At 43.6% G+C, this 15,125-nt stretch overlaps 2 protein-coding genes across 2 annotated transcripts; both read right to left on the bottom strand.

Annotated features, from left to right (window-relative positions):
* Positions 1 to 1,906: 1,906 nt before the first annotated feature.
* LOC129602071 (uncharacterized protein K02A2.6-like) lies at positions 1,907 to 2,893 on the bottom strand. The gene has a single exon (XM_055501027.1). The coding sequence runs from the start codon at positions 2,891 to 2,893 to the stop codon at positions 1,907 to 1,909; it is 987 nt and encodes a 328-aa protein (XP_055357002.1).
* LOC129602070 (uncharacterized) lies at positions 2,890 to 3,270 on the bottom strand. The gene has a single exon (XM_055501026.1). It carries the CDS (start codon positions 3,268 to 3,270, stop codon positions 2,890 to 2,892), a length of 381 nt encoding a protein of 126 aa, XP_055357001.1.
* Positions 3,271 to 15,125: the final 11,855 nt, after the last annotated feature.

Here is a 15,125-nt window from a genome sequence, read left to right as displayed (position 1 = left end):
CATTTACCATGAGTGCGTTATGCACGGTCCCAACTCATGCTAGTTGAAGCATATTCTTCATTTCGTTGTATTATTTTTAAGAAAAACTGGATTGTATATATTGCGAAATAAAGCCTCTAACATTAACTGGGATGATGTAAGAGTAATTAAGAACCAGCTATTATAATTACGAGTAGTTTTGCACTACTCACAAGTCACAAGCATTCATGCTGGTATGTACCTGGCGCACAGTATTGATTCTAAATGCCTTTACATATTAACGTGGAAAAATAGCAGAAACACATAAATACGTCAGATGTACGAAGAATATAACATGCGCACCATAAACGTTAAAACAAAAACGTTCAAGCGTTCTGAGATAAGGAGCGAGTGTCGGATGTTTTGATTCTACGAACTTTCGTAGTCTGAGAGCATTGTTATCGAATACCAATCTGCTTTACAAGCTCACCGTGGCAGGTTACACTGCGTTCTTCCAAGCCATGTAACAGCTTTGGTGATGTATACTAGGTCTTTATTTGGCATCCGCCAGCATGCATAATAATAGCCTGCGCAGGTTTACACTTAACCAAAAACAACCATACAACACATGCGCAATCAACCACAAACAGTTCATTTAGCTTTTGAGACTTTCGGTGTCACTTTCTGAAGTTTGTACGCGAACTGGGCTTGCGGTGATTGAAAATTGTGATTAAAACCATATACAGACTTGCTTATTTGTAACTTGCGCTGCCTTTGATCTTCGGAATCCGAATGTGACTACCATGGCTAAATCAGCCATAGCTAAACCCGAGGAACTTGAACTGACTGGATTTCAGGTTGAGTCGTTCCTCAGCCTCTTTCCAGATGGCACTCCAGCAAACCAGTGGTAATTCGCCAAGTTAATCCCATTGCTGCGAAAGCTTGTGCCAGCTATTCGAAGAGATTTGGTCGACGTATGCCAGCACTCCGCTGGCGCGGACCTTATCGAAACCGAGGTTCCTCCTATGATTACAAAGATCGTAAGTGAGCATGTCCCTGCTATCCTTGCCGAAATTGTAGACGAAAATCATCGCCTGAAATCCCAGCTCACCGTCATGGAAGCCCAAATCAAAGAGCTGCAGGAAAACCAGAAAAAGTCCGATGAGTTTGCCTGTTTGCTGAGCGCCCTGAGTAACAAAGTCAACCTGCAAACGGATACCCAAGGCCCAAGCAACATCCGCCTGGCAAATCGTCTTCGCGATGGGACGTTTGGTGCCATTTGGGAAACGGTGACAAAGTACCGCCCCGACACCATACTGAGACGCGTCCGCCGCCAACACCAGCGGCTTGTCGGGATCGAAAAGCACAAGGAATGTGGCGCGAGCGATTTCCTCCTAAAGTCCATTGAAGTTTGTTTCGGACGCCTTCGACCATTCCCTCGTAGCTCCTGCTTTCAAGAGATTGTGGAATTCATTGCATTTTGCAGACAGGTCTGGCAGAAATTTACCGTAGTGGTTCACAAGTCCAAGAAACGCTCGGAGCTCACTCACGTTCGTCGGCCTGTTCATGTCCAACAAGGTCTTGACGCGATCGCGTGGAATGTGGCGACCTTGTTTGTCAACGACAGATCCGGGGTATTCTACGGAATCCTGCATGAAGCTACACTTTGCTTGTTTCAGAGTTAGCCAGTGTTCTTCAACCGTTGTAACACTTTCTCGAGGTTACGGAGGTGTTCCTCTTTGCTTTGGCCTGTGGTGAGGATATCATCCAAGTACACGGCCACGCCCTTGCATCCCTGCAGGATCTTCTCCATGATCTGTTGGAAGATGCTCGGGCCGCAGGATACACCGAAAAGTAACCGGTTATAACGGAAGAGGCTTTTGTGCGTATTGATAACGACCAGCTGTTTGCTGTCCTCTTCCAGCTCCACTTGGGCGTATGCTTCCGCTTATTCCACTGTGCTGCACTTTTGCCCTCCATTCAATTTGGCAAAGAGTTCATCTGGAGTAGGAAGCGAGTACTGCCGCATGTCCAAGGAGTCATTCAGACCGCTGCTCAGGTCTGCGCAGGTCCGGATATCACCGGCACGCTTCTGCACCGACACCGTGGGAGCCGCCCAGTCTGCGTGGTCGACCGGGGCCGGAATGCCTCGCTGCACCAACCGGTCGAGATCCTTCTTTACGGCGTCACGAAACGCAAACGGCACCGTCCTTGCTTTGCAGAACACCGGACGGGCGTCAAGCTTCAAATACAACCGAGCCTTGTAATGTTTACAGTGTCCTAACTCGTCTCGGAACACTGCCTTGTGGCGCTCCAGGATTTCCTTAAGCTTCGGATTGCTACTAACTCCACACACGGAAGTGTCTTGCAGGTCGCGCAGACTGAGGTGAATGAGATCTAGAGCGGCAATCCAGTCACGTCCGAGGACATTCCCGCCGCGGCCGACTACCACCAACGGTAGCGCCATTTGTGTAAGGCCGTGCACCACCTCCAGTGTTGCCGTTTCAGTGACACTCAGCGGATGGCCCGTAAAACTTCGCAGTGGATGGGAGTATGCGCTCAGCCTGGGCGCTCCGATACTCCTCCACGTGTCCGCCGTGATGATCGTCACCACAGATCCGGTATCCAGCACAGGTGATACGGCTGTCCCGTTCAGCTTCAGTGGCATGTGGATCGATCCACCAACCATCGCGTGCACTGACAGGACTTCGAACTTCTGCTCAACTGCCGACGTGCTTCGTCCTTCCTGCCCTCGCGACTGGGGCTGCTTCGGGCTGCGGTATACTTTCGCGATGTGACCTCGTTTGTTGCAGTTTCCGCACACGAGATCCTTCGCCCAATATTCTCCTCGCGCATGCGTAGCCGAACCCCATCCGGAGCATTCTGGTGATCCAGCTGCCGCGCTGTGACCAGGCACGTCTCCACGTCCTCTCATTCATTCGCGAGTTCGTTCAGAAAGGTCGACGACATATTCTTTTCCAACACGACTGCCGGAAAAGAACAGTGAATCACTTTCCTGCGGAGGTTGCTCGAGAAGTCCAAAAGAGTTTCTCCTGGCTCTTGGGAGATGCGAAAGTAATTCGCCCACTCCGTTGTGGCATTGGCCGTCTTCGCATACACGGCTTCTAGTTTATCGACGATCTGGGAAGTCGTATACTCGTCCGGATCCTTGGGTGAGCACATGGAGTGCACCATCTCCATTGCTTCAACGCCAAGGGAATCCAGGAGCAGAGCTTTCTGCTCATCACTGTCGGTGACCTTCTTGAGCTTCACATCCTTACGATATCGGAATTGCCATGATTGCCACGTCATGGATGATGGCTCGAATCGCAGGAGGCCCGATACGCTCTCTTCCTTGGGAGGCAAACTGGGGGATGGCTGGTTATTATCCCGTTCAAATTAGTCCGAATGCCCTCCCTCTTTTTGACCCTGGCCGGCGAGGGCCAAATCAAAATAATTCAAATGAGCTGTATATATTGCCAATATGCAGAGTATTGTATCGTACTGTAAGCAGGTATTCCCCTCCAATGATGTCTATCGTATCAGCAAAATCATATCCATATTAATTTTTAACTTGCCCCTCTCACAATTTTTACTTTGGAATAACTGGTTTGATAATATACAACTTTTTTAAAAATTTGTCAGCTTATCGAGCTTTGAAAAACACACAGCGTGCGTGTGGTCTAGCCTACAGAAAGAATAAGTTAGCAGCAAAAAGCGCTCCAGCCACGAAACTGTTTGTTCACTAATTATTATAAAGACAATTCCTACTCCGCCGTTTCTTTTCATTTCTTTAGCCAACATCTCCTCCTAGATCATACGCCACTTCTCCCTATGCCATAGCTTAGAAAATGTGTAAATTCATGTAGTTTGGTTCAAAGGTTTTCGTTTTTTGTAAATTTCATTTTTAAAATTACGAAACTTTTTCGAAACAAATTTTGCTTATTGGCTGTATCAGAAAGTATTAAGGCGAATGGGCGGAAACAATTATTATTACGGAAACCATAACTATGGCAACACACCGTAATACCAACACATTAGGAAAAGTGCGAAAGGTGGAATTCCACATTTACTGAAACAAACTGCAAATTCGACGTGTTAACGTTTTGTTTTTTTATTTTGTAAACGTTGTTTATTTGTTTTTTTTAATTTTGTTTTATTATTTTGCATACATTTTATTTTAATTTCGCTTAATGAATTTAATTATAGTTTCTTATTATTTCTTTCCGGTTCTTTAGATCACCTCCCCAAGACCACTCGCCATTTCTCCATACGCCATAACTTAAAAAACGTGTAAATTCATGTAGTTTGGTTGAAAGGTTTTCGTTTTTCGTACATTTCATTTATAAATGTAATATACGAAACTTTTTCGAAACGGATTTCGCCTATTGGCTGTGTCAGTAAGTATAAATAGCGTATAAGCGGAACAAATACTATTATTGCGAAATGCACGTAGCTACATCGTAACAGTGGATGGGCGGAACCAATTACTATGGGGCAAGAAGTTTTGCTGGTTAGGCAGAAGGTTAGGCATTTTCGCCAGTTCGACATAGAGAAAACAATTTTTGCCGATCTGACCAAGACAGGGGAGTTCGCTGGATAGACAGCGGGGGTAGGACTTTCGCCAGTTAGACAAAGGATGAGGGATTTTCGCCGGTTAAACAGAGAGGAAGAAAATTTCGCCGCTTAGACAGAAGATTAGGAATTTTTGCCGGTAGGATAGAGAGAAAAAATTTTGCCCATCAGACAAGAGGGGAAGAATTTTTGCCGACGAGACAAAGGAATAGGGATTTTCGCCTGTTAGCCAGTGGAAAAGGGAATTTCGCCGCTTAGACAGAAGGTTAGGGATTTTCGCCGGTAAGATTGAGAAAAAAAATGTTTGCCGATCAGACAAAGAGGGAAGAATTTTGCCGGTTAGACAGAAGGTTAAGGATTTTCGCCGGTTAAACAAAGTGGAAGGAATTTTTGCCGATCAGACGAAAGGAGAAGAATTTTCGCCGGTTAAACAAAAGGTTAGGGATTTTCGCCGGTTGAACAGAGCGGAATGAATTTTCGCCAATCAGACGAAAGGAGAAGAATTTTCGCCGGCCACACAGAGGAACAGGGACTTTTGCCGGTCAGACCGTGACGCCGCTTAAACAGAAGGTTATGGATTTTCGCCGGTAGGATAGAGAGAAAAAATTTTGCCGATCAGATAAAGTTGGAAGAATTTTCGCCGGCCAGGCAAAGGGAGATTTTTTTTCCGGCTAAACAGTGAAGAAGGTAATTTCGCCGGTTAGAAAAAGGGTTAAAAATATATAGTACAGATAGTAGGAGTTCATTGTATTACAATAAAAAGTTTCAAAATTCAGTACTTCTATTATAATCATATTACTAAAACCACAAACAGAATTCAATCCCTCTCAAGTCTCAATTCATCTTTCATTCGGCGGATCGTTGTTCTGGCAACTAAGACTTCAGTGCTATTTTACTCATTGTTTATAAGCAATCCAGATTGTAGTTTTGCTGAGTCGTTTAAAGCAAAATCCCATTCTGAGTTTCTAAAATTCGACGTTTGCAAACCGAGGCCGGAGGCCGAGGGTTGCCTTGTATATACAAAGCTACTTCGCCGTTTTTTTATCCAACATCTCCTCCTACATCGTTCGACGGTAATTTTCGCACGATAGCTTAATAAACGCCTAAAATCATGTAGTTTGTCTCAACGCCTTTCGTTTTTCGATCTTTTCGTTGTCCTAATTACGAAAGAGGAACAAAACGAATTTCGCTGATTGGCTGATCATTACAAATTAACATAGGATTTGCGGAGATGCGGAAGTTATCAAACCAAAACCGCTGACTAATAACACACAAGTAGTACAATACTTTATGTGCCATATGTACTGTACCAGTATGCGCATAATACCGCGCGGCTGAATCGTAAAATATTTTGGAAATGTAAAAAGTGCGGAAAGGTGTAATTTAACAGGGAACGTCTGATACAACTGCGAAGCAAAATTTTGTACAATACTTTAAATAATCATGTAGTTTGTCTCAAAGGTTCGTTTTTCAGTTTTTTTCTTCTCCGCGTTACGATACGGGTTCGAAACGAATTTTTGATGTCATTGGCGGAAAGAATAAAAGTATAACTGTACCTTAACGGGCAAGGTACATACAAAAATTAACATAAGTATGTATTATTCAAAAGAAGGAAATTTGATGAGCACAATAAACGTTCCTGAAATCCACAAATTCCCGACTGGAAGATATAATTTCCGATAGTGTTCTTGCCGGTGAGACAGAGGGTAAGGGATTTTCGCTATCAGATAGAAGTACAGGGATTTTTTTCGGTCAGATAGAAGTACAAGGATTTTCGCCGGTGCGATAGAACTACAGGGATTTTCGCAGGCCAGATAGAAGTACAGGAATTTTCGCCGGTGAGATAGAAGTACAGGGATTTTCGCCGGTCTGATGGAAGTACAGGAATTTTCGCCGGTCAGATAGAAGTGCAGAAATGTTTTGCTAATAGATAGACATTTTTTTGCTAATTTGTTATTTGGCTCAACCTTCGGTTTGTAGACGACGGTTTTAGCGATGGCACTTCCATAAACTGAAGTATATGTATACACGTTCCGCTATAATTAACGGAACGTGTATAAATTATAACGGAACGTGTGTAATCCAAAACAAACCGCTTTTCCGATCAGTTAAATTCCGTTTCCTAAATCTTCATAAAACTACCACATTTCTCTCATTAGTTCTAAAAATTCTCGACCGAGGCCCAAGGCCGAGGTTGTTCGTTAATTTGCTTTTGAACACGCCCATTTGACAACTGCCGATGAAAATCATTTTTAATACAGTAACATCAAATACCTACTCAATATTGTAGCATAAAACGACTTTTTTGTAAGGGATAACTTCTAACCGTGCCCTGGTAAAATACCTAAGACAATACAACAGGATACAGTAATGATACGCAACGGTTGCAGTAAGAATACTCGGCGCCGATCGCCTTCTAAATGGTTAATCTTTTATAGTTAAGGTGGGCGTAAGCCACCTGGCCACCGTATGGCGCTCATTTCTTGATTTTGCTGCAGATGAACATTATGCAGCAAAACCAAGAAATGCCAGGAACGGTTCACGGGTGGAAGTATTGATCTTCGCAGTATAGTCTAGTCTTCGCTTCGAACACTTACGGTTCTTTCAACGTATTAACGCTTAACGTACTGAATTAACACAGAAGCAGGTGATATTTGCAGTAGATATTTAGTCGCAGTTGGTATTCTGATATTTATTCTTACTCTGATATTTATTCTATTCTGATATTTATTCTTACTCTAGGAAAGAAATGCCAGGTCTTGGTTTTTTTTTCATCACATACGCCCTTCTGGCGTGCTGGCAGAACTGTGACGACGGCCCGGATTGTGAGCCCTGCCGGATTGCACGGAACAATCTGGCTAAAAATATGACCATTCGATATAATTTGAAAAGGTCTCTCCATGAGCCGGCCGATCGTAACGTGCAGGAATCGAGCGGCTCAACAGTGCCACCACCGCACCAACCCGAGAGTTATGACGATCGAGTGAATCGTACGAGTATGGTCTATGTTAAGAAAAAAGAAAATAAGAGGGAGCAGACCCCGGATCAGTCCACGATCACCGCGTTTACAACTTTCTGGGGGGCGGTATTTCCGATCCTAATAGTGATCGCGATCGGTAAGTAAAATATAGTAAAAGTAAGTGGAAATTTAACATGCAATTAGCGACATACATAATGTGCGCTTTCTTAACAAACGAGATAACAAGTCGGAGATTGCAAGAACAAGAAAGCGAGAAAGAGTGCCATAACAAACGGAAAGTACTCTGTATTTAGAATTTCACAAAAATGTTTTTGTAGGTATTATTGGCCGGATTATTTATCGACGCCGCAAGCGGAGAAACGTTTGCCCTGACGAGCTCGATGCGCAGGCTTCTGATAGGAAAAGGGAACTACAGCAACCGAAACCATAAGCTGGCCAGATTCAGAACCTGTATGTATAGATACCATGTTGATAATAAGAGTGGTCATATTGTTATCACTGAGATGGAACGATGCTGCTGTGGTAGACTTCCCGAATTATGTTGCGCATATATGCGTAAATTTAGTTAGCTGCTGTTCTTGATCTGCCTCAACTTTGCAGTCATGGTGTTAGATGTTCTGTACTGGAGTCCATATAATAATTAATTCCTTTAAAATAACGACGTGTTCTCTACTTCTGCTCGTACCTGCAGATCTCATGGTCAAGGATGCTGAGATGTAGGTCAGTGTTATTTACCATTAAACGTGCAATTAGTGGTGCATCGGCTGCGTTGGATGTTTTTCTCCAAGTACGCTTATAAGGCACACACTTGCAATGGATTCCTGCCTGCTAACAGCAGCACTGCTGCTAACAGCTCGATCCACTCTCCATTCTGGTGGCGCTCGCGACCCACGCACGGATTACATTACTTTATTTACCATAAATTTCATAGTGTTGCGCAGCGATGACACAGCAGCTCTTTCTAGGTAGAAAATCCGATTCCGTCAATTTTTATGGAGCAAATGGAGCAAAAGAACAAAACAATCATCAGAATTTCATGAGCGGCAACTTAAGCTGATTAGATTATTAATAAAAAGCTTAAGACCCAGTGAGTCAGGAAGGTTGCGTGCTAGACGCCTAGCGGATAATTTTTCGTCCTACACAAAATCAGCAGGCACATCACTACATCCTTAATTCAAGAATTTACTGGCTGGAATCTCTGGCAGCCTTGCATTAGAAATATTTGCTGCAGTTCACAACACTACATGTACAGTACTTCTCCTTCTGCTCTCGACCTCAGTAACCTCATACCGGAATAGTGAAGTTGTTGATTGTCAGGACTACATACATATATACGCGCCCTTGGCGTCGCAGCACTGCGGAGCGGCGCGACAGGTATACTGAACTGCCAATCGATACGAATATGTAGGATGATTCAGCAGTGCGATGCACCTACATAAAGTGAGTGAAAATTTTACTTTCGAAAATGGCCTTACGAAATGTAAATTCATTTTCAACACAAAAAGTTAGTAATTTCAAGACTGAAAACCGTGCGTAATACTTGTGCTAATGCATGCGGATGGCAGCGTGTCTCTTTCATGCGACGCTAGCGGAGAACATGGGCTATTTCTCTGCTTTTTAATCCGTGTCTAATGTCAAAGTAAACAGTTAAATGCATAGAAACAGCGCGGACTTACCGTGCGTATATAAATTTGCTGGATTCTTACAGTTATTGGCCTGTGTCGGTGCAACCGCAAACTAAAATCAAAACGAATATCACCTATCGTCATTCCACCAAAAGTCACACCCAATACAGCCAAGCATCAGTGCCGTCCGTGAAGAACTGGAACTGATCGGCACTGATAGGTTTGCACCGGATCTAGAAGGAGCCCAAAACAACATCACCTGACACGGCTGTTACACCCGTCGCGTCGATGAATACTTTAAACACCGTGTTATTTTGAAAAGATGAGACGATGGAAGAACAAAAATTCGTGCCGGTCCTACCTGTGACACCGACGACGGATGTCGTGGATTAGTAGCATCTGCGCCAGGTTGTTCGCGATACCTTCGACTTTGACCAGCACAATTCACAACTGTCCTCATCTCAGCGGAAGTCACAACAATAAACCAGGTACTCTTGTCGCTCGAAAAGAATTGAAATTGATCGGCAGTGAACTGTTTGCAGCGGAAGTGGTGGAGCTTAGCGTTTGCGATGCCACGACAACAAGCTAACCCGACCGTTACATCCCGTTGCGTCAACGAGCGCTTAAGCACTTTTTTATTTTAAAAACAGGACGATCGAGGAACGAACAGAATTCGTGCCAGTCCTTCCTAGACACCGACGATGGATGTCGTGGAGGAGGAGCATCTGCGTCAGGCAGTTCGCGATACATTCGACATTGAATCAGCTGACCAGGACAAGTTCACACAGGCCCTCATCTCGGAAGTCGCAACGATAAAACCATGCAATAATGCCGCTCGGGAAAAACTGTAATTAATGATCGGCAGTGAACTGTTTTGTATTGGGAGTGGTGTAGCCGATTAGCGTGCGCGATGTCATTTACAACTCCAGCTGATACAACTGTTATATACCGTTACGTCGACAAGTGCTTAAACACCGTTTCATTTTAAAAGATGGAACGATCGAAGAAGAGAAATTATTGCCAGTCCTAGCTTGTTACTGACGACGGATATCGTGGAGTAAGAGCATCTGCTGCAGGGTTTTTGTGATAGTGATACCTTCGACATGGAATCAGTTGACCAGCATACGTTTACAACCTTTGAAACAGTGCACCGGATCACTAGTTTGGTGATTCGTCATTTCACTGGCTCTTTTCACTGGAAAGTGGTATGGGCTCGGCTGTTAGTTGTGGTAGTTCGATTACTTGCTTACCTAAAGGGTTCTGTTCAATGGACAGTAGTGGTAGTTCGGACTCGTTTCCCCTAACGGACTCTCTACGCCGGACGGTAGTGGTAGCTCGGTCACCCGCTCACCAACGGACTCTGCATGTGCACTGGACAGCAGTGGTAGCTTATCACTCGTTTCACTTAACGGGCTCCGTGTACCAGATCGTAATGGTAGTTCAGTCGCATTCCAACCTAACGGCCCTTTGCACTGGACAAAATATAGCGGTAGCTCGGTCACCCGCTCACCTAACGGACTTTGTGCCGGATAGTAGTGTTGATCGGTCACTCGCTTCACCTAGAGCCAGTTGCTTGGTCGGTACTCCTGCTCGGTGACAGGAGAATCAGAATGCTCTTTTTTTGCGACGATGCACTATTCAGCAATTAGCAATTAAATGGTGTTTACTTTTTGCCAACCTTTCCATCTCAGAGGAAACTGTTTCTCATGAACAGCAATCGTTTCGCCGATCTTTGCTAGGGTCAATCAGTAATTTACTTATTGCATGCGCGAAAATTTTGGTACGAGTACAAATAGTAGGCTTTTATACGAAGTAGGCTTCAGTATTTGAGTGCGTACTGTAGCGGCTCGATTAAGTGGCACCACAGAGTTTTGCACGGGAAACCATCACTTGCAAGTTGAAAGGCAATATTGTTTAAGCATGGCAAGCAAATCATTACCATAGACACCGCTAGTGCAAAATTACACTTTTTTCCATGTATAGCCATAAAAAGACAAAACTTAGTTAGACACCAGGTTGATGGGTTGCTATCACTGCATCTGTCCGGTCAGTTTGAGCTGGAGCCACTGCAAATTGCTCCATAAGAATTTACGACTTTATTTTCAACAATGAAGAACGGAAAGAGCTTAATTGATTCGTTAAGGCGGGCTGCCTGAGGAATTCAAGTGGTCATATAAGGGGCAAAACTAAGCGTGTTCCACGGTTCACCTGTATTGCTGCCGTCACCCGCCTGGAGTGTGAAGTTACGGCAATACATGTGGTTAAATCTGGCGCGGTACATAAGCGCCATGTTCAGCCACAACGTCAAACTCCAGCCGGGTGACGGCAGCAGTAGCCGTAAGAGGTGGAACACGTTTAGTTTTGCCCCCTATATGTAAAATAAGCAAGACACTTTCACATCCGGGGTTTCTGCAGACCCAGGGTTTAAAGTACTGTAGCCGCCCGCACAAGTTGCTCCATTGGCAGATCCGGCCGCTGCCTTCTCCCTGCACACACTGCGCTGAACAGCGAGCAATGTGAGGCCAAATATCCGTATACCTCACTCTGTGGGGCAACTTGTGCGGGCGGCTACAGTATCATAAAACCTCGTAAACATACTGGAATATTGCAAACTTTATAGTATGACTGGCTAAGAATTTTCTGAAGAATCCGATAATGACACATTCCATTCTTTTATGCCCAGATTCCAGTCAGACCAAACTAGCTTTACAACTACAATAAAATTCGCGCACTTCGTGTCGCATCCCACTTCCATTGTTCAACCAAAGCCGCAAACCGTAGTTCATCCAAATACCCTTTTTAGAGGAATGTGCGAAACATACTACATCCTACTACGATGTGTTTGAATCTACGTTTGAATCTACGGAAATGGCGACACCGCTGCTGCTGCGGAACCAACGTTCTACACCACCCCCCCAAAACAAGGATACGAAGTCCGGAGGACCTCGTATGGAGTTCATTCTGTCAATAAAACAGAAAAATTACGCAAGGAGCTGGAAGGAGCCAACGAACAGAGCTCTTTAAGCATTTATGCTGGTATTATCGCTCGCGGCGTGCCTCTGCATCTTTCTGACAGGTAAATATTTCGAGTGCGCCCGCATTCTAACCAGCTTAATTATAATTTTTTTTTGACGCGGTATCAGTGACTCCACACGCCATCACAAACTTTTTTTGATTCAACTGCGGTGAATAATGAGTTCAAATGTTTTCTTGTAAAAATTGCCTTTGTGGACAATTATCCGATGATATTAGGATATCCGAGTGGCGAATAAGGATAGGATAAGTATGAAGAAATATAAAAATTTCGGATAAGGGTTCGGTTAAGAACAATTTTAATAAGTGTCGGATAGGATTAGGATAAAGAAACCTTATCCGATTCCGATCTCTAATGCACGCAGCTTTTAGTTTTTTGCTTGTTCAGGGGCGATGATGAAAAGCTATGCACCATTGCTGCCAGCTGATCGTCAAACTCCTATGCCGAAGTATTGAAGCGCTGTCATTTAGGAAGTGTTTTATTTTGGATACCTGCGCATTTGTGCGGCCATCGGGGAATTTACAGTTAAAGTAAAATCATCCTATCCTTGTGAACCATTAATACAAAGTTTTTGTTGCCAAGGAACCCAGTCTCTTTGAAGATGACCGCTCTGGAGATGCTGGAACTGGTGCTCTCCATGGTCCTGGTCCTACAAAGTACAAAGCCATGCCCAGTAAAACAGGCCGGATTAACCCGAGAACTGAGTAAGGATTAAGTAATTAACTGCGTATCGTTTATACCCGGTAGTCAGGTACTGTACTCATAAATCAACTGAGCAAGCTTCGCACCGCAGCCTTTCGATGGACCAGTTCTTAGGAGCACGATTAAAGCCCAGCAAGCATGCATATTTTGGCTTATAACTATTCATACCGTTTTTTACCGTATTCTTCAAAACGTCGTTAGCTAAAGTTATCGAAAAACAGCATTGTCGAAAAACTGAACAGATCTGGTGGTAACACTTAAAATGTGTTTGAATGCTCAGAGATTAGCCGTGTTTGTGTTTAGTAGTTTACATACCGTTTGCGCGTTACCGTAACTATGTAGTTACGCACTTGCTACTTCTCTGAGGATTTTACTGAACCGCTGAATAAGTAATTATTAATCGAATCCCCGAACTAAGAATAATATCATTATGTAACAAACCTTTATTCAGTGTGCTTAATAAGCGACCACGTCTTGCTTCACATGTCGTAAATAAAAATCCTTTCCAGTGTTAGAGCGGCATCCGCTCTCTATAGGATCGTTAGATAAAACATTTCGATAGAATTTGTATGCTTTGCCGATAGCCTAGTGGTGCCTCTCTCGGCCTTAGAGTATGGAGGTTGTGGGTTCGATTCCTCAATCGGCAGATTTTTTCCGAAGTTCTATACGATCCTAGCACATCCTCGCACCAGTTAGCTTAAGACGGAACAGCTCCCAGAACGCTCTGAGCATTACCACGTTGAATCTCGAGACTTAAACATTGAAAACGAAAATGCGTACTGTAGCCGCCCGCACAAGTTGCTCCATTGGCAGATCCGGCCGCTGCCTTCTCACAATGAACAGCGAGCAATGTGAGGCCAAATATCCGTATACCTCACTCATGGGGCAACTTGTGGCGGCTACAGTACAAATTCTTTATTATGTGAAGTACAGAATAACGAGTAATTACCCGACATCGTATGTTGGAAGTTAAAGGAGTCACAGCCCACCGCCCAGTAACTTGAGTCGGCCATGATAAAGTCACATGGACTCTCTCATGCAGGCTGACTCAAGTTTGTTTGTTGAAGTTACCATGAAGCATTCATGATAACAAACTTCAATCTCGAGATACGCCGGAGGCGGTATAATTGATTACTGTGCTATATTTAATCAGTGCTCGAGTTATTCAATGTGATTCGATTTTAAGCTCTTCGGTAACCTTGCGTTTCTTGAAATTATAATTTCTGGTTTGTAAAATTAGCCTTGATGTTTTCATTATAAATTATAATATTATGGTATAATCAAAATGTTGGCCCTTTATGCTGCACGCTGCATCGAAAAAATTTTAGCGCGCTTTATCGGCAGATCAATATAACCAAGCAGAATACAAGCACAAAACGTGAAAATACGGGCGCACTGCACAGGCCACGTCGATCTCGCCTGTATGTATTCCATGTTTCTACGTACTTCGATTGTACCGGAAACAGACCAAAAGTTACAAAAGCCTGATAAGGTTTTCGAGCGCAAAATCTCGTTCGCATTCCCTCCATGCTTTTCGATTAAAAAGTTGAAAAAACGTATGCCGCATGGAGTATTATGTAAACGCTGTATGGAGTGCGCATTATTCTTAACTAAAATTTCTTTGTCGCTAATAGGCAGTACCAAAAACAAAGCGTGATTGATTGGAAACGTTTCCAAGAATTCTTTGTGGAAATTGCGCGATTATTGTCTCGAATTTTTTGTAAAGATAATAACTTTAAAAAAGACTGCATCGTTAAATGATGTTATAGTCCGGAAAAAAACCGTCATACGAGCACGCTACGCTTCGGTCACGCAGTGCTCGCATAAAAGCGAGTGCACTTTTCTAGTGTACTATTTACTCCTTTAAAATGGGCACGCCTCTGCTTAAAACTGAAGACCGCTTTATGTCATATGTATATGCAATCGTTATCTCATATATGCACTTCGTATGATTCAATCAGCGACAAATGATATCAAACAATCTCACCGGAAATAAATCTGGATTGGTCGCGGTTTGTTTTAGGCCACCTATGATGCCTAAGAGCCAAGATACATGCTATAGTTATATTTTGCTGAAGTTATATTTATTTCTGGGTAATGCGATGTTACGTTGACGCTTTTTCTTATTCACGTCCTGTTCGAACAAGAAATTCTAAAGGAATACAAACGTGCTTTCGCGGTTAGATAGAACGTTATATCAATGTTGCCAAATCCGTGTATGACCTGAATTTGGCGTTTTTCGAAATATTAA

This window comes from Paramacrobiotus metropolitanus, unplaced genomic scaffold (assembly GCF_019649055.1).
Source record: "Paramacrobiotus metropolitanus isolate TYO unplaced genomic scaffold, Prichtersi_v1.0 Parri_scaffold0000322, whole genome shotgun sequence".
NCBI lineage: Eukaryota > Metazoa > Tardigrada > Eutardigrada > Parachela > Macrobiotidae > Paramacrobiotus > Paramacrobiotus metropolitanus.
This window is presented reverse-complemented; position numbering and strand designations above follow the sequence as displayed.